General features: G+C 41.9%; 1 protein-coding gene across 10 annotated transcripts in view; it reads right to left on the reverse strand.

Annotated features, from left to right (window-relative positions):
* The window catches only part of ANO9 (anoctamin 9), a 115,676-nt gene that overhangs the window by 15,960 nt on the left and 79,486 nt on the right, over positions 1-20,230 (reverse strand). For all 10 annotated transcript variants that reach the window (XM_061609900.1, XM_061609909.1, XM_061609902.1 and 7 more), the window contains 7 exons: positions 18,369-18,533; positions 18,231-18,270; positions 17,798-17,909; positions 7,954-8,011; positions 7,333-7,430; positions 4,714-4,874; positions 2,689-2,841 (listed from right to left, as the gene is read on the reverse strand). In XM_061609900.1, coding sequence (XP_061465884.1) covers positions 2,689-2,841; positions 4,714-4,874; positions 7,333-7,430; positions 7,954-8,011; positions 17,798-17,909; positions 18,231-18,270; positions 18,369-18,533 — 787 coding nt within the window. The remainder of the gene's footprint in view (positions 1-2,688; positions 2,842-4,713; positions 4,875-7,332; positions 7,431-7,953; positions 8,012-17,797; positions 17,910-18,230; positions 18,271-18,368; positions 18,534-20,230) is intronic.

Genomic DNA, 20,230 nt, shown 5'->3' on the forward strand with positions numbered 1-20,230 from the left:
AGCATATGCAGTCTAGGGTAATGTTCTTCAATTCTGGGTCCCCAGATGTTGTCAGACTACAACTTTCATGATCCCTGACCAGTGGCTAAGCTGGTTGGGGATGATGGAAGTTGTAGACCAAGGGAGTTGGGACCCAAGGTTGAAGAACAGTGGTCCAGGGTATCATCCTTGCAGAAGGGAGCCAGAGTCCAGCCATTCTGAAAGAGGTGGCGATTTGACCACTCTTGAAAAAGCCCACCGTGGACCCACTGGTTTCTGAGATTTACCTGCTGGTCACAAATATCCCTTTTGGGGGGAATGTGATCAAGAGGGTCATATCAGGACAGTTGCAAGCACTCTAAGATGAAATTAATTACTTTAACCCATTCCAATCTTGGTTCAGGCCTAGTTATGGAACTGGCCTGGCCTTGGTTGCCCTGATGGAAGACCTTTATCAGAAGGACAGGAGTGCCACCCTGTTATTTTTACTTTATCTTTTGATCAATTTGTTCTTTTGAAACCATTTTTATTTATTTCCATTTAAAAGCATTTTTCAACTGCTTAATATTTCAAAAATCTCTCAGCAGTGTCAAAAAATCTCTGTTGACCATCATATCCTCCTGAATCAACTCAGAGAACATTAATGGCGGCACTGTTTTACAGTGGCCTGTCTCCAGGGTTGGTTTCAAGTAGCATTGGGTGATTATTTTTGGCTCTCTATAGCAGATGTGTCGAGGAGTGCCACAGGGTACCATCTTGTCCCCAGTGCTATTTAACATCTACAGAAAGCTATTGGGAGTGGTCATTAGAAGATTACGGGGTGAACTATCAGTACACAGATACCCAGCTCTGGTTCTCTGTAACATCTTAATCAGGAGAGGCCGTGCAAACATCTTAATCAGGAGAGGCTGTGCAATCCCTGGATGTGTGCAAGGACTTGTTGGTGGGCTGGATGAGAGTCAACTGTCAGGATGCAGGATTGGGACCCTAGCACTTCAGAAGATGAGGAGATCTTTTTCCCAGAGCTGGGTGAAGAGGGGGAGGGAGAACTCTCAGAGATAGTGTTGCCCAGCAGCCGCAGAGGCCTTGAAACTCCAACAGACAAAGTTACAGACACTTCTCAGGAATTTCCCACGCTCACCCCCCTTATCGAGCCACAGCAGTTAGACCAGGAAGGAGGGGGAGCTCAACTCCCTCCTCAGCCAGAGAAAAGCCCGCCTGATGGGCATGACATTCACCCCCCTCTTTCTCCAATACCAGAGATAGAATCTTCAGAAGGGGAGGAGGCAGAACTTCCCCCCTCACCACGAACCCGGAGAAAACAAAAACGAGCCAGGGGAAGAGAGAGGAGGGGCGGGGAAGAAATCACCCTAAGGCGGAGTGAGAGAATTCGCACCAGAAAGCCACCTTAATAAGGATAAGGGGGGGCGGGAATTCCTTTGTTCTGTCAACTCTCTTGCATGTCGCTGGACACATGTATTGTGTTCCTTCATGAGAAGGCGCAGCCTCTGTTTGGATATTACGTTAATAAAGACTGAATTGCTTTCACAACCTGGTCTGGTTACTGAGTCCAGTCCTGGACACGACATCAACAAACTGAGTTTGAATTCTAGCAAGGCAGAAGGGCTGTGTCCTCAAGTCTGGATAACTGGTCTACTGCCTGTTTTTGATAGGGCCATACTGCCCTTGAAGGAGTGATATTGGAACAGGATACCTAAAAGATTATCTCACCCATTATATACTCAACTGACCACTGCATTCTGCAGGAGAGGGCTTAAGAAACTGCCTTATACTGAGTCAAACCCACTGGTCTACCTAGATCAGTATTGTCTACACCAACTGGCGGCGGCTTTCCAGGGTTTCAGGCAGAGTTCTCTCCCAGCCCTACCTGGAGATGCTGGGGATTGAACCTGGGACCTTCTGCATGCAAGGCAGATGCTGTACCGCTGACCCATAGCCCTTCCCCATGGCTTCCTGCAGGTATGATTTCATCAGGAGGTCTGTTTCATACAATGCAGGAACTGGGCCATTAGTGTGGAGGCATTCTTTGAAATTCCTTCCCGTTACATATCAGACAAGCACCAACTCTATTGTTTTTTGGCGCCAACTGAAGACTTTCCTTTAAGCCTCTTGTGAAGATTCTTATCCCAATTTAGATGCAATATATTGGATTGTTGATGTTTTTATCAGATGTTTCATGGGAAGTGATTCATAAATGAAATGAAATAACATAAAATGGCAACTCAGTAGGCTCAGTTTCAGCCTCAGACTGTAGAGTTTCTAAATCAAGCCACAGAGTCCCTCAGCACTGGGCTCCCCTCCTTAGCTCCTTCCCCTACTTCCAGCAACTCACAGAACTCCTCTGGCAACTGGCTCCCCTGTGTTTCTGTCATGGGGCTCTGCGTAAGCTACACTGACCCAATAAGGGTTTCTGGATGTCTTCTTCCCTCTAGATTATTGTGGTCCAAGTATATCTGGAGAGGCAGACTACAATGAAACACAAATCTCAGGCTATGAATTGCTTCTATCCTGGTGCCCATGAGACCTCTTCCTTTTTCCCCTTCTGAGAAACCTCTTAAATCAGCATCTTGATTGAGTAACGCACCACTTCAAAAAGAGTTTAGTATTTCCACTAATAATATTGGGGGAAATGACAACCTCTCCCAAGGGGTCTGAAGTAAAAGCCTCTCTCCTTCATCCTCAGCTTACCAATATCGTTCGCTTTGCTGGGCACCATACGTCTCTGCAATCTGACCATCTTGAAAGCATCTAGTCGAATCTCAATGAGATTGTTGATCAAGGCCAGTAATGGAGCAAGGGGAAAGGCAGCCACAAAAATAGTGGTGAAGCTATACTGGATCACTGAGGATTTAAAAAGAGTACACTGAAAAGAGGCAGCAAATAAAGGAAAACTTCTAGTAATCACTACATTTGCTGTGCCAGAGTGTGCACATATACTGCAGTCCAATTGCCTGCATGACATAAAGCCATTGAAAGAGTTATGTGTAGGCACTTCCAGACTGTCACTATTTTGTAGGTGGGATTCAATAACTCCCTGGCAAATTTAGGCAATTAAAGTTGATTTGGAGCTTTTCAGCAACAAATCTCCCACCCACTCCCCCAAGCAGACTTTTTGTGGCAAGGAAAGTGCTAGAAAAATGCCCTGGAAAATGTGGGCTAATAACTGATTTGATGTGATGTCGTATAAGCTCCCTGCAAACTAATCAGAATGAATGTTCAGTAAACAGGCGATATCATATAACCTTACCATAAACATTGTGGGAACAAATTTGGATGGATGTTCAGTTAATAAGTAAGTGACCTGTATTCCACATTCTGGAGTTAAAAATGCAAAATGCAGCAATAGGTACTGTGCAAAGAATTAAGCACCCAAACTTTCATGTGCTTAACAAGCACGTTACTAGCCCTTAGGCTGAAAAAAGGTTTTGAAAGCATGTGGCAACACCTGTGAAAGACTCTCAGGCTGGGAAAAGTTGACAGGAGTCAGATTTCCAGCAGTGAGGCCTCTCCATGCACAGCATATATTAAGCTTTAGTCAAAGCAATTTGCCATCCTAATATTGAAAGTATAAAAAATTCACAAACACTAAAGTATCCTATAAAATTACCATAACAAAAACAAAAACAATTTGCACAGAGGTCAGGAATAAAGCGAACCAAGACCCATCCTGGAAGCCTCTGCAAAATAAAGGCTAAAAAACCCCACCCCTTTTTAAAAGCCTCCAGAGAGCATTTATCACTGCTAGCCATGACCATGAAACTCTAAAAATCAGAGCTACTACCGCTAAGGTCCTGCCTCAAAAACACACCTGCAGATCAAACTTGTCAAAAAGGAATGTAAAGGAGGACTGAACTGGTACAGGGAACACTGGGCCTCTAAAGTTTCCCTAATTTCTAAGGTTCATTGAATTCCAATTTTGAGACCAAGAGGATTAAATCTAAAACCGTTTACTGATTTTTCAGCATACTATAAAAAGTGCCACAAGGGTAATAGCTGGTGCTATTATTTCTTACAAACACAAAGTTTGCAAAATGTGATATCTTACACACATTGATCAATCTTTAGAAAATAAAGATAGCCATGATAGTCTAAAATCAAGAACTGAGCTGGCCATGATAGCCTAAAATTAAAAAAAAAAACAGTGTAAAAATAAATGTCTAAGACAATATGAGCAGTTAGGAGATAAAGTTTTAAGGAAATTTCACCACAAAAATCTAGTATCTTAGCTATCTTAAAGAGCTGACCAAAGTATCCAAACCAGCAGAGGTGAATGGAATATATGAAGGATGCAAATAGGTCAGAGGGAGGAATTTTCCGACATTTGTTTTTAATTGTACAGAGGATATACAAGCCAGGCCTTAACATTCTCAGTGTAATCTAGGACTAGAACAAGAATACACATTTTTCAGAGAGTTGAACATAATATGATACAAGCAGTGCTGACTATGGTGCACACACATCCCTGCAATCATCTCTGTTCACAGGTTTAAGAAACATGTTTGGCCAGAGGCAGTAGCAGGACAGAAGGAAATGAGTGTGTGACAACAATTATATCACTCCACTATCATTTCTCTGAAAGCTATCATCCAGTCTTCTTTGGCCAAATAGCTAGCTAGCTGACTAACTTAATGGGAGGTGCCAAAGATAGAATGTCAAGTTCTGTCCCATTTATTCTTCACCTTTCTTCAAACCTTTCTGCTCAATTTCACTTACTCATCTCCATATATTCATCAAACAAACTGAAGACATTGACTTCATTAAGGTGATAGTTCCGTAGCCATTGTTCTTTGCATAAGTCCCAAGCATTCTCCTTCCCACGACCCCTGCTGTTGTTTTGGGGTTTTCCGAACAGCTTGAACTTGCACCTTACCCAGCTGCAGGAGCAAACATAACTTTAAGCGAGACAAAACACGTTTTTAAATACAAGGCCTGAGAGCTGTCAAGGATGTTTGTGAATATTCACCCATAAGAGGATGACAATAGCTGTAAGTCTTTGCTGGGACTCCCTTTTCAGCAGGTCAGGAGGCCCTCAACTTATTGGTTCAAATTGCCTAAGTACAGGTTAGTGCAACAAGGGCTGCACCTGTAAATATTCCCCAAGCATAGCTAAGTCTTGGCTCCATCACAGCCCTGCCTCACTCTGCCCCCAAATCTTGTTCTTTCTTAATCCCCCAGAGTACATGAATGAGTAATAAATGTTCTAACCATTCCCAACATGTAAGCATGATTAGACATCAGCATGTATGCATGGTTAAGTTATCCTACTTCACTCAGTAGAACTGAGGAGAGAGGGCAGCCCAAGGAGACAGTTTACCTAGTTGTTTTAGAGCAGGGCTGGGAAACCTCTGGCCCAGAAGCCTAATCAGGCTTACCAGGCCTCCCCATTTGGCCCACAAGGCCATTTCAGCCAAGCCATACCCACTTGCCCTACACCTGACATCATATATGACGTCAATTGTGGGGCAGGTAAAAATCTAGCTCAGCTGCAAGGTGGTTTGCAGGCATCACTGATCAACAGTGCCTGCAAAGCACTGCAAAATAGTGCTCAGAAAGGGTCTTCTAAAGACCCTGCAGTCAAAAAAAGTCACCTGCATTGTGACATCAGGTGATTGACGGGTGGGTGACTCCACCCACATGTTGAACTTGGCCTGCAAGGGATAGAAGATAATGATCTGGCCCACTGCCCAGATCCAATTCCCTATTCCTGTTTTACAGGATGGATCCAGTTTACCTAGTTGTCGTTATCTTGGAGTCTCAACATTTAACTTTTTTCTTGTGTTAACATAAGAACAATACAAAAATATTTAAAAAATTAAATTTCAGTTTATTTTTATCTTAATCAAAAAGATACACCAACCAACTTTTAGATTGTAAAAATACCACCAAGTTCTTTGCCTGAGGAAAGTCCTGCTCTGAGCTCTTTGCTGGCTGGCCTAACCAGAGGGAGCAGACCATGCTCAGTAAGCAACAGATGATCCTTACAGGCAAAATTAGTTCACTCCCCTGCTTGTGAATTTTCTCTTTTCTGAGATAAATTGTTTTCAAAACCATACTTTCTCTGTTGGAGGAAGGAAGCATACTTTGAAAAATTCATTTTTGAACATTAAAAAACAAGTTCTTTTTAGAGACTGGAAGGGGAATGTAACACAATGTTGAGTCAGGAATTCCACTTCCCATCAGCCTCTCTGCTGGAATTCTTCCCCTTTCCCAGTCCTGCCTTCGGATAAGAAGGTTTGTTGTAGAAGCAAACAGAGGTTTAATGGTGTGGGTAGAAGAAAGTTTTGGCTCAAGAAAGTCAGTTGCTCATTTGGACTCTCCAGTTAGTTTTAAAAGTTTTGATTGAAGGAAGTTTGAAAGTTGGTCCCAGATAGGCTTGATACTTTTTAAAATCACCAATGTTTGGAAGGCCAACCTTGGAGATGGCCAGATACTCTTTTCAACGGACAATATCAGGAGAGATTAATGAGGGTATTAACAGTTTTTAAAGCAATGTTTTACTTCCCTGGTTTGCATGTTATTACCCTAATAAAGCATTTTAAATCACTTCTGGCTTTAGTACTGTTATACTGCAGTTTAGCGTATTTCTGGAAAGGGGAGGCAAAACTAGGAGGTGAGGCCTCAGTTAAAACATTCAGGCAATGAAATGAAAAGCATGGGCATGTTCACTAAGCCCTATCAACCCTGCCTCTGGATTTACGTGCTTAATTCCTTAACCAAGGTATGTATGTAAAGTTGATGGGCCAAATTCAGCCCACTAACTGTCTGGCCGTTAGGACTCTCCCCTAGCAACACACCCCTCACAGGCCTTGCTCCACACCCTCCTCAAGTGCTTGGGAGGAATGTAGAAAAAACATGTGAGTCCTGCATTTGCGCAACAGGCTACATTCCAGTCAAGAGTCACATCAGCTGCTCTACTACTTTTGCTTCTGGCTCCTGCAAATTACTCAAAGGTTCTCCACAAGAAAAAATGGCTCTTGGACTGAAAAATATTTTCCACCACTGCCCTGTCTTAAATCTAGAAGATTCGAGCAAAAAAGCCAAGTCATTTCTTGCCAGATAACAGAATTCTCATCACTCCAAGTCATTAACCAATATGTTCTGAAGAAACAAAACTTCTTCCTAGTCCCAAATGCACCAAACTGTTATCTTCCTCTTGGCTAAAACACAGCCAAATGTTCACTTCATGTTTCCAACAAAAGGAACTGTTATTGGCATACAAGCCATCACCATACTATATCCTCACTCTAGTTGTGACAGCCTGTGATGCCCCAGATAAAAGGAGGACCTGGATCTAATCCCAAAGACTAGATCGTGCAAATTTTTCTGACTTACGGAAGCATATACTCCACAACGCTGTTCAGTGTTTGCTTTAATGTCATGATTACAGCCATCTGGATAAAGAGATCTATGAGGCAACCACTAGGGTGGCACTGGAAAAAGCAAGAAAAAAAGATGGTTTGCAATTAAATGCCAATTCCCAAGCACTTTTAGGTACTCATATTCTGAAAAAACTGTTCATAGAGAAACATTCAGGAAACACTGCATGCCTGCATCATTGTAATGTGATGAGTGAAATAGCAAAGCTCTTGGAAGTTTCCACTGTTTATTTCATGTATCTCAGATTCACATCTGCCTATTCATATACTGTAATTACATATGACTGCTGCTATTTTGGGGTATTTTTCTACTCCTACTTTTTCAATTCTGAATGCAATAGAAGGAAATAATTGTGACCTTTGAGAAACAGAATGATGGTCAGCTTCCACTGAATATAGTAATGCCCCACAAAATTATTATTAAGTATATTTTTAAACTGCCTTCTACCTGAGGATTCCGAGGAGGATGAATGAGAAAATGTACCAAGAATGAATGAGAAGGCCAGGGAGATTATTCTAATGAGCAGGGGGCCAGGTGGGAAGTTAGGAAAACATTAATTGTGACAAAGAAACTTACTTCTTCCAGTCTCCACTTGCCACCAACACGTACATAGTCACCTGGGCGACCATTAATTCTAACAAGAAAGTTTGATTGAGATATAATTAGTTCCTAATGCTACTGATAACCACACAGTTTTGATAAGCACACAGTCTAGAAGATAATAGTCACAATGAGCAAGGCCACTGACAGACAGGTTGGTCAATTTTTACTGGGCCCAGGTCCAGCAGGGCCCCCAGACTCTTAGTTTTCATTTATTTTTATTTTTTTAAAGTAAGTTTCTAAGTGTTCACCAAAATGTGAGTTGCCCCCCTCCCACAACTTCTGTGAAATGAGCTAGCCGGCTGCTCCAATCCCTGCCTTTTCAGGTTTTAGGCCAATGAGTGAAATCAGAGCTGCAAGTCACAAGGGATTTGTTCAACACCAGACAATTGCAAGTCCTTCTCCTGCTTGTCTCTGCATATTAGTTAATGGTGTACATGTGAACATCTCGTAAGCTGAGTAAGCTTATAGCTTTCAGCAACAGCACGTGTGTCTGCCTGCCCACTTTTCTTTCAGCATGAGGTCCAGAACAGAACTTCAAAGAAGCACACATAGCACAGCAGGATCTTGGTGGGCATGCACAATAAATGATTTCAGTGATTAAGATAATAAAAGTGTACATGCAGGTTTTTTTTAAAAAAAATTCGAAAGTGGTATATTTACATTTTATCAAATATTTTTGGACAGAAATAAAGTGTACATGCAGCTTATGATGCTATGATGTTCCTATATATTAGTGTATATATGGTAAGTGCTGGTTGTTTAGAGTATACATGGTAAGTAGTGAAAGAGGAGGGGGAGTGAATGGGCAATAGAATGCTTGATGATTGGCTGAATGTTTAAAATGGCTGACAGTATAAATGAAAGGATGACAGGTAAATCTGGGTGGATGTGAGGTGGTGAATTGTGGAATCTGGGGGGGAGAAGAGAAAGAGTGGATTGCTTGGTGGGGTTTAGAGAGTTGTTTACCAGGAGGGAGGTGGAGTTCGGATTAGTATTGAGTAAAACCATATGCTTATGTGCCTTAAGAAGAAATCTTGTTAATCTTGTTAGCTTTGTTATCTGTAATAAATACTTAATTTGGTTTACCAAAGGCCTGATCCTTGGCTGGGGTTTCACAGACCAGAAGGGAGGGTAAGGTAATGACCAAGGCTGAAGGGGAACTGTAACAAATGGTGGCAGTGGTGAAGAGAATAACAATACCAGTATTCAGAGTCTCTGGGAATACTAGTATTGGGACGTTACTGGTGGTTGCCTAGCAGGGGGATCTGTTGAGATCTGTGCTAGAGCGGGGAGAGAAATCATAAGAGAGAGCGGTCCGGACTGGTGGAGTCCCTGGTGGTGCCTAGACAGGCAGTAACCACGAGCAGGTAGGAACCTGACAGGGAGAGCAAGGGAAGGACGCCTCACATGTGGTGTCAGTAGCGGTGGGATACGAACAACAGAGAATCCAGATACAGTGGTGTGGCAAACAGAAATAACAAAACAAGATTACTTGTGAGAGTGACTGGCAAAGAGTGTGTGGCAAAGAGTGAGTGAACTCAAACACCATGGCTGAATACATAAAAATGAGAAGAGAGGAGCTGGTGGAGAAGTGCATAACATTCAATTTACCTCATGAGGGTAAAGGGGTAGATGAATTGAGGGTAGCACTTATAGGATTTGCAACTGCTCAGCAAAAACAACCTGTCAGAGAAGAGACCCCAGAAGGATATTTAAGCAATCCCGCTTATATAGAGTACTTGAGAGAGAAGTTGAGGATGGAAGGTGCAGAGAAGGAAAAACAGAGAGAGTTGGAAGCTGAGAGATTGAGGATGGAGGCTGAGGAAAAAGACAAGCAGAGAGAGTTGGAAGCTGAGAGATTGAGGATGGAGGCTGAGGAAAAAGATAAACAGCGGGAGTTGGAAGCTGAGAGATTGAGGATGGAAGGTGCAGAGAAGGAAAAACAGAGGGAGTTGGAAATTGAGAGAATGAGATTGGGGTTTGAGGAGAGGGAGAAGCAACGAGCATTGGATGCTGAATTACAAGTAGAAAAGTTAAAATTTGAAAGAGAGAAATTTCACTCTGAGGAGACAAGGAAAGAGAGAGATGGAGCAAAAATAAAAATTACTCCAAAGGACTTTGCTGTCTATGAGCCTGGTCAAGATCCTCAAATTTACCTCAGCACCTTTGAAAAAGCAGCTCAGTTGTGGGGGCTACCTGAAGATAAATACATGCAGTATTTATCAAACCTGATTAAAGGGGAATTGGCTGAGGTATACCAATATTTCCCCTCAGACAAGCCCATCACCTATGCTGAATTCAAAGAAGCAGTGTTTAAAAGATTCAGACTGGGGCCTGATTATTTTAGAAAGCTTTTCAGAAATTGCCAGATACAGACAGGGAGGTCTTTTGTGGAACTGGGAGCAAAGTTGATGGGTATATTTGGAAAGTGGATGAGTAGTGCCAAAGCTCAGTCAGTGGAAGAGGTGAAAAGCCTCATGATACTGGATCAATTATACCATCAGTTACCACCAGAAATAAGGCTCCTGGTCAAAGACCGTTCCCCTACATCTGTGCAGGAGGCCGCAGAGATGGCGGATCACTTCGCCTCCAATAGAACTGGCTGGGTGGGGAAAACATCAAGAGACTTTAAACCCAGACCATATAGTGCTGGCAGAAGGGATGTGGTACCACAGCGAGTGAGTCCTCCATTAAAATCTTTTTTTTTTTTACAATAATTTTTATTCAAATTTTCATAAAACATACAAAACAAAATCATAAAACATTCAAAGACAAAAAACAAAACAAAACAAAAATGATTAAACAAAAAAATAAAATGTTGACTTCCCATTTGTCGCAGATCAAATCAGTTATAGGTCTACAATATATAACAATCCTGTCTCTTAAATTATATTATAAAATCACTTTCCTCCAGTAGTTATCTTAATTAATCATCAAATCTCATAAACATTACTTTATTCTTTCCACAAAAAGTCAAAGAGAGGTTTCAATTCTTTAAGAAATATATCTATCAATTTTTCTCCAAATAAACATGTCGATTAATCCATCTCGTTAATAATAATAATAATCTTATTGTCATAACCATAGTCCAAATAAACATATCGATTAATCCATCTCATCAAAATCTGTTAGGTCCAATAATTTCAATAGCCATTATTCCATTATCCCTATTAATTCCATCTTCCATCTTCAATAGTCCTGTTAAGTCCAGTAATTTCAGTGTCCAATCTTCCATTATCAGTATTCCATAATAATCTTGCTGTCATAGCCATAGTCATATAATAAGAGTCTGATGGGAATTTCCTCTATCCCAAATATTTTCTTGCCATCAATTCTGAATAAGTTGCTGAAATATTGTTGTAAAGTCATGTCTCTGTTCTTCTTTTTTACAAAATGCACTGGCTCATCTCTTGAGAGTTTTTCCATTGTCACATGGCTGCAGTTAATTCCATAGATTTTCTCTATATCAAGCTCCATCACGTCATTCCAGTCGAGAAGATTATCCAAGCCATTGATAACTTTATCTCTAATATCTTCATTAATTTCTTCAAAGATAACGTTAAATTCCAAACAGTAGATTTTATTTCTAATATCCATAAACTCCAGATCTTTTTCCAATTCCACATTTGTTCCAATCTCCAGGGCTTGTATCTTCCCTTTATTTTTTCTTTTCTCATCTCTGATCTCATTCTCCTCTCTCACAGGATCCCCTATTTCTTTAAGCTCCTGCGTCATTTTGCTCAGTTCAATTTTCAGCTCCTTACTGCCCTGTTGCAGGGTTTGTTTCGTTATCTCAATCTCATCCATTATTTTCTGAAACATAATTACTTCCAGATTCTCAGCCACTTTCTTGATTGCCATTTTTAAAACCACGAAAACAAAACAAAACAAAAATAAAGAAGAACCACTTCTTATTTCAGCAACAATTGGGTTAATATTCCAGGCTTGATGACATCACAGTATAAACAGAGCAGCCTGCCTTATCTCTCTATTTTCAAGAATACAAAACAAATTTAGTTCCCAGCATCAAAACAGTTAGTGGCGTCGTGAAGAAGCAGATTCGTCAAAATAAAATAGACCAAAAAGAGAATAGTCCCAGACAATATAATGTTCCTCGGAATAGAAATCCCTCTTCTGTTTATATCTTTAGAATGCACTTCCAGGACAGCTTTTTGCAATAGAAACAGAGATAAGCTGTTAATTTCGTGAATAACAGAGAAGAGTTATAGCTCACCCAGAAGTTCTTTAAAGCTGATTCATTTGACAAATCTCTTTTTGCTGCAACAATTTAAACCAAGTAAAAAAAAGAATAGAAAGAAGGGTGCTTGCCTGTTAGTCTGTTTTCTCTTTGAAGAAAAGATAAACGTATTGCATTAATCAGATAGAGCTTGTTCGGAAGTCCGTCCGGCATTGCTGGCTGGACCTTTTCTCATAAATTAATGAAATCCAGTCCTCCCAACAAAAACAGGCTTTTGAGGTTGATCACTACGTTTCTCCCTGCCCGGGAGAAATTTCATCAGTCAAAATAAAAAATGTTCTGACTGATTTATATCTGAATAAGCTTCTTTTGAGGCGGGAGCCCGTCTCAAAAGCAGGCACAAGCGAAGTCACCCTTCCCGGAAGTGAGTCCTCCATTAAAATCTGAAGGGCACAGGACACCCCAGAGTGGATCTGTGTACCCTAAAAGTGAGGAGAAATTATGCTACAAATGTGGTAGACCGGGGCACCTACGTTTTCAATGTGAGGTTGCCAACCCCATTAGTAATCCTGCTCAGACAAGGGCAGTGAAAACAGAGCCCAAGGCTTTAGAAACAGCGAAAAAGGTTCAGTTTTGCCAGATAAACTGGACAGAAGTAACAGACCTTGATTCAAGTCTAAGAGAGGAAGTGAGAGTACAAGGGGCAAATTATTGGGCATTGCTCGATACTGGTGCCGCTCAGACATTACTGAGGCCAGATTTAATAAAATCTGAGGTAATATTACCTCAGGAAACTGTGACTATCCAAGGAGTGAGGGGTCAACCAGAAAGTTTGCCTGTGGCCCTGGTGGAAATGACTTGGAGAGGCCGAGAGGGCCGATATAAAGTAGGCATTAATGCCCAGCAACAAGAACCAGTAATACTGGGAAGAGATGTAATGGGTGCCCAAGGAAAGATCTATGTAGTGACCAGACAGCAAATTGGCAGAGAAAAAGAAGCCATATTAAGGGGGGCTGAAACAAACAGGGTGGAATCTGTTAACCAGCCTCAGGTCACCATAGCAACCACTAGCAGGCCTGCTGAAGAAGACAAACTGTATCAAGTGGTCTCTGGGGAAGAAGCAGAGCAATTCAGGGAAGAGCTGCATAAAGATATCAGTTTGAAGCAGGTAAAGGAACAAGCTCTGACCCAACAGATTCCTTTCACTGACAAACTGAGGAATCAAGTTGTGTGTGAGAATGGGATTTTATATAGACTGTGGATGCCTGCTGAGAGAAAGGATGAATGTGAACCAGTGAAGCAATTGATAGTACCTAGCAAATACAGAACCAGATTTAATGGAGTTTTGAAGGGCATGATAAGAAGCTATGTTCAAGATCACCCACAAGACTGGGATGAACGGTTGGGATGCTTCTTGTTTGCATACAGAGAAGTCCCTCAGGAGTCAACAGGCTTCTCACTCTTTGAACTAATGTTTACTAGAAAAGTGAGGGGACCTTTGGAACTGCTAAAAAATTCATGGGAAGGAACTCTGGGAGAGTACAAAACTTCTGTAGTAGATTTTGTATTGGAATTCCGCAATAAATTAACATCAATGATGGAAGTAGTGAAAGAGAATTTGAGTCATGCACAGGAGAAGCAAAGTTACTGGTATGACAGAACAGCCACAGAACGTGTGTATAATGTGGGAGATATGGTTATGGCGTTCATACCCAGGAAACATGACAAATTACAGGCTAACTGGGAAGGACCATATACCATCAGAGAAAGGCTTGACACAGTGACATATGTAATCACCACAGACCAATTAAACAAAAGCAAAGTGGTTCATGTAAATATGTTAAAGCCTTACCATACCAGGGATGCAAAGGTGTTGCAAGTTACCTTATTCCCTGAGGGAAGTGGGCCTGAACTTCCAGATTTGGTACAGGAAAGCAAAGACAAAGGAGGGGTAGATCAAGTGGAATGGTCAGAGGAGGTGAAGGAGGAAGTAAAAGAAGAGATTCTGAGAGTTTTGAAAACCTATAGGAATCTCTTTAGCAACAAACCTGGCCGAACCAGTATAGTTATACATTCCATTGATACTGGAGATCATGCCCCAATCAGATCTGTTCCGTACCGTGCGAATGGGAAAGTTTTGAATGAGATCAAAAAGGAAGTGGAAGATATGCTGGAATTAGGAGTGATAAGGGAATCCATCAGTCCCTGGGCCTCAAGTATTGTCCTGGTTCCGAAAAAAGATGGAACGACAAGGTTTTGCATTGATTATCGGCTAATCAATAAAATTACTGTCCCAGATGCGTATCCTATGCCTAGGGTAGACGCTATGTTAGAGTTATTGGGGGCAGCAACCATTATCTCTACATTAGATCTCTGTAAAGGATTTTGGCAAATGGAACTAGACGAGCAATCCAGAGCCAAAACTGCCTTCAGTACACCAGATGGGTTATATGAGTTTGTGACCTTACCCATGGGACTAAGGAACTCACCAAGTTCATTTCAGAGGCTAATCAATACTGTGTTGCGAGGCATGTCAGATTTTGCAGTGGCCTATATCGATGACGTGGCCATTTTTAGCAAGTCGGTGCCTGAGCATGTCCAACACCTGACAACAGTATTGGAGGCCTTAAGAAAAGCAGGCCTCACAATAAAAGCTAAGAAATGCCAGTTTGGACTAAAGGAAGTAATCTATTTAGGACATAAGGTGGGGAGTGGGAAAATCACCCCCTTATGGAGCAAGGGGGAGGCAATACAAGCGTGGCCGATCCCCTTAACCAAAAAACAAGTAAGGGCATTTCTGGGTGTGGCTGGTTTTTATAGGAAGTTTGTGAGAAATTTTGGGGAAATAGCAACCCCCTTGCATGAATTGACCAAGAAGAAGTGTTCTGAGCATGTGGTATGGACGGATGAATGCCAGAAGGCTTTTGATCTGCTGAAGCAAGCCTTGTGCCAAGGACCCATATTAATAGCACCAGACTATGAGCAACCATTCATCGTGGCTACAGATGCGTCAGACCTCGCACTGGGAGTCGTCTTGCTGCAGGAGAGAGAAGGCACCAGACATCCAGTGGCGTATCTGAGTCGCAAGCTGACGCCGAGGGAGAAAAACTATTCGTCGGTCCAGAAGGAGTGCCTAGCGGTCGTGTGGGGACTGAACAAGTTGCGCCCATACGTGTGGGGACGAAGATTCACAGTGACTACGGATCATCGGGCCTTGTTATTGTTGCAGACTATGAAAAACCATAACACTATGCTGCAGAGGTGGTCCTGGGCCCTACAGGACTATCAAGTGGACTTCCAGTTCATCAAAGGCAAGGACAATGTACTGGCCGATGGACTTTCCAGGCAAGTGGCTGGGACTGCAGTGAAGTGACCAGACAGAGGAACAAAGAAAGACATTTTCCCCATAGAGACTTTTATTTGTTAACGCGACGTATAAATCCTGGAACAGGAATAATACTCTGCAGTTGTTTAAGGGGGGGGGGAAATGTGATGTTCCTATATATTAGTGTATATATGGTAAGTGCTGGTTGTTTAGAGTATACATGGTAAGTAGTGAAAGAGGAGGGGGAGTGAATGGGCAATAGAATGCTTGATGATTGGCTGAATGTTTAAAATGGCTGACAGTATAAATGAAAGGATGACAGGTAAATCTGGGTGAATGTGAGGTGGTGAATTGTGGAATCTGGGGGGAGAAGAGAAAGAGTGGATTGCTTGGTGGGGTTTAGAGAGTTGTTTACCAGGAGGGAGGTGGAGTTCGGATTAGTATTGAGTAAAACCATATGCTTATGTGCCTTAAGAAGAAATCTTGTTAATCTTGTTAGCTTTGTTATCTGTAATAAATACTTAATTTGGTTTACCAAAGGCCTGATCCTTGGCTGGGGTTTCACAGACCAGAAGGGAGGGTAAGGTAATGACCAAGGCTGAAGGGGAACTGTAACAAATGGTGGCAGCGGTGAAGAGAATAACAATACCAGTATTCAGAGTCTCTGGGAATACTAGTATTGGGACGTTACTGGTGGTTGCCTAGCAGGGGGATCTGTTGAGATCTGTGCTAGAGCGGGGAGAGAAATCATAAGAGAGAGCGGTCCGGACTGGTGGAGTCCCTGGTGGTGCCTAGAGACAGGCAGTAACCACGAGCAGGTAGGAACCTGACAGGGAGAGCCAGGGAAGGACGCCTCACAGATGCCATATCAATTTGCTATAGTTTTCTAAATATAGGGAGTCATGCAGTTTTACATTTCCCTGCGCTGCTGAGCATGGCAGTTTGTCTAATTCATAGTCTATTTTGAAAACCTTCTCAACATGAGACTTTAATCCTATACTCACTTTTCTGGGGGTAAAGCTGCAATGTTAATCCCACATACCTAGGAGCAAACCCCATTGAATTCAACAGAACTTACTTTTGAGTAGAGGTGGCTAGAATTGTGCTGTAATTCAGTGAGACGTCTCAGTAGATATTGCATAGATTTGTGTTGTTAATCTCTTCCCCCTCATCCTATTTTTAACGCAATTAGATAGGTCTTACTTAGGTGTCACAACTGTCATTTAACAGGAAACTAATACTGATTTTTTAAAAAATATTCTACAATGATCAACTGGTTTTGACAATAAACTATTATATGGGGTTATGTATTTTTACATCTGAATTGTGTGTGTATGGAGTCTGTCGAACAACCCTGTAAGGTAGGCCAGGTTGAGATTTGGTTGAGTCAAGCTGCACATGCTTAGAGTATTTGCATGTGTGTGTGTGTGTGTGTGTGTGTGTGTGTGTGTGTGTGTTGGCAAGCTTCTTTGTTGGTATTTTGCTGTGAAATATCAGAACTGTGGGATGTTTCCATTAAAGCAATAGGGGGCTGCCTTCATCCATGTTTCCCCCACTCACTGCATGGTCTCTGAACAGGACATGATATATTTGCACCTCGCTTTTCTTTCTGGGTCCTCTGTTCCCCTTTAATCTTTGCAACAATCCTGTGAGGGAGGTTAGGCTGAGAGTTGGTTCTGTCACCAATGTTGTGAAGCTGCATGTACTGTGAGTATTTTTTGTCTGTTGTTGTCAGGGATTCCAAATAACTGTTCATATTGGTAATATATGTACCTAAGCAGCAGTTCTTGCCAGTAGCTTGCCAGGCGACAGGGGTGGGCAGGAATGTAGGGGGCCCAATCTACACAGTGTACCAGGCCCAGGAAATCCTGTTGGCATCCCTGACAATGAGTAATGAGATGCAGTAGAACTAAAAAGCAGCACCTCAACATCAAAACCTAAAGTAGTAAAAAAGTGCAATGGTGGCAGGGAGAGGATAAACAGAGAAATGGATAATCACCCCGTGCTTTCAGAATATAGAGGGCAAGCTTTGTCAGTGATGTGCTATTGTAAGCAACATTGCAGCTATATCCCCCCACAGCATAATTCATAAAGCATTTTTTTAATAAATAAAATGTACTATTAGTCCCCACACCAACCATGAGAAGGAGGCCACCACTGTTTCCATTTTGCAGGTGCAAACCTGACACAGGAAGAAAATTGTAGACATAATTCAAACCCAAGTCTCCTGATCCGAAGCTAACAACCTCACCTGTGGGATACACTGAACTCTCTTTTTCTGCAATTTTGTTTACCTCCCTAAGAAGAAAGCAACGTAGATCACAGAAGAGAAGTGGTTGAAGAACTGGAAGGTGAAGAATTTGATTGTAAAGTTTTTCTCCCACTCGGTGAATGTTCTTGGCTTCTCTGGAAACAAGATAATAGACATCTAACTTAGTTGTGGCACCTAGCACCCCCTTCTTATTCTTATGTATGTCTTATTCCAGGAGTGGGGAGCCTTTGGCCCTCCAGATGTTGATGAACTACACTTCCCATCATCCCTGGCCACTGGCCCACCTTGCTACGGCTGATGTAGTTCAGCAACATCTGGAGAGCCAACTGTCCCCTACACCTGCCTTATTCTGTGCTCAAAATCCCAAATGCATTCATGATAGGCAACCTCTTTTTTCTTTAGTTATGAATTGAACATATTTCATCTAGATAGGTAAAGTAAGGAGTTTTTCTTACCCAGATCGGTACAGAGGTACAATGCTACACGCCTGTTAACCTGCAACAGACAAAAGGCAACAAAATAATATGATACACACAATACAGAATAACTGCAAGACAGACTGCTGGAAAATATCACTATGTATGACTCCATACCTTGCTCATAATAATGATGGTAAAATAGTGCAACACAGCCCCTGTAATTACTGCCATAGTACTGGCTCGTTCTCGGAAAAATTCTGAATTGGACTGAGTAAAGATGACTGTCACCATGCTTCTGTAGAGAACAGGTACAAAGGCAATACCAATCAGCACGCAGATCTACAAGGAGAGAATGTACTGTTAGAATGATAAAGAAGAAGTGCAAGAATCTAGAGACAATGTGCTGCAGGATGGTAATATGTATCACTATTAAACTATGGGGCAGATTGGAACATACTTACTGTGAACATTCTTTCTGAGAGCATGCAGGAGGTATCCAGAAAACAGTGGTTTAAACACCCACTGCCCTTGGACAGGCAGGATCACATGGTACCAACCTGATTGCAGCCACCAGCTCCTGAATCTCTGCCTCCAGTGCTGACCATGTTTATTTATTTATTTATTATTTGATTTACATCCTGCCCTTCCTCCCAGTAGGAGCCCAGGGCAGCAAGCCACAAAGAAGAACAGACATCCAAGCCAAACAGGACAGACAGAAATGAGGAGGACAAAGACAGCTTAAGAAAGAAAGAAAGAAAGAAAGAAAGAAAGAAAGAAAGAAAGAAAGAAAGAAAGAAAGAAAGAAAGAAAGAAAGAAAGAAAGAAAGAAAAAGAAAAGTAATCCCTCTGAACTGGCATGTCACAAATCAGATGCTGGAGGTCAAGCCTATACATAGCCACTTGCCTGGGGGGCGGGGCTGGATGTCTCCTGCATGCTTCTAGAAAGAACATTCATGGTAAGTAACCAATGTTCTGTTCCTGGGGATTGCATGCAGGAGACTTCCAGTAAAACAGTGGGACTTGCCTACGTTAAGCCTAATCAGAGATGGCTATAGCAGGTGGCTCCCCAAGGATAGCAGGAGCACCTGCTAGAGCACCTGTCATGCACCCACCAAAGCATATTGGTAAATTTTTAGTGTCTAGTAAAGGTATTGGTGAAAATCCAGGTAGCAGCTCTGCAGATATCCTCTAAGAAGGCATTTGTAGAAAAGACAGTCAAAATTTCAGCCACCCTAGCAGAAGGAGCTAAAATATTCAGAGATGATATAAGATGTTTATAGGCCTTGTCAATGCAAGCACGAACCCAGCAGGCCAACGTGGATCAATTACATTTCTGACATAGAGAGGCAGGATCAAAAGAAATAAACAGAGAATCTGATTTTGAGAATGGCATGGGCTTATGAAGGTAGATGTCAGGAGGGCATTACAGGTTTAATTTATGCCACACCATCTCAGAAGAATGAGAGAATTAGGGCAGAATATCGGTAAGATCAGTTCTTGTGACCTATGAAATACAGAAGTTCACTTTTGAGAGTAAGGAAGGAACTAGGCAAAGAATAACTGTGTCCTTGGTAAAGATACACAGGTAACCCTTCACTGATGAGGGGGCAAGTTTGGACACACTACTAGCAGAAGTAATTACAACTAAAAATTGAACCCTAAATGACAAATGTGAAATAGCAGGAAATCAAAGGGATGCTGGGCTGGTGCTTTCAGAATCACATGAAGGCTTCAGGTTGGAAAATTATATAATGATGAACAAATGATGGAAGCCTGTCAGCTTTGACAGGGTGAAAGCTGGGCTGTAAACTCATTAGCAGAAACAAAAGGGAACAGCACCAAACAAAGGGCAGGATAGAGAGGCAAGCTCTGGTGCTAGAAGAAGTTTATTAAAAGCTCAACGCGTTTCGGAACTGGTCCTTCGTCAGGAGCTACAAACATTAAAACAAACTCAAATTACTATAGTGAAGCCAACACTGTGGTCTTGAACATAAACAAAATATTTTAGAGACCACACTTCATATGACTCATTTAAC

The sequence above is a fragment of the Rhineura floridana genome, chromosome 2 (genome assembly GCF_030035675.1).
Source record: "Rhineura floridana isolate rRhiFlo1 chromosome 2, rRhiFlo1.hap2, whole genome shotgun sequence".
Taxonomy (NCBI): Eukaryota; Metazoa; Chordata; class Lepidosauria; order Squamata; family Rhineuridae; genus Rhineura; species Rhineura floridana.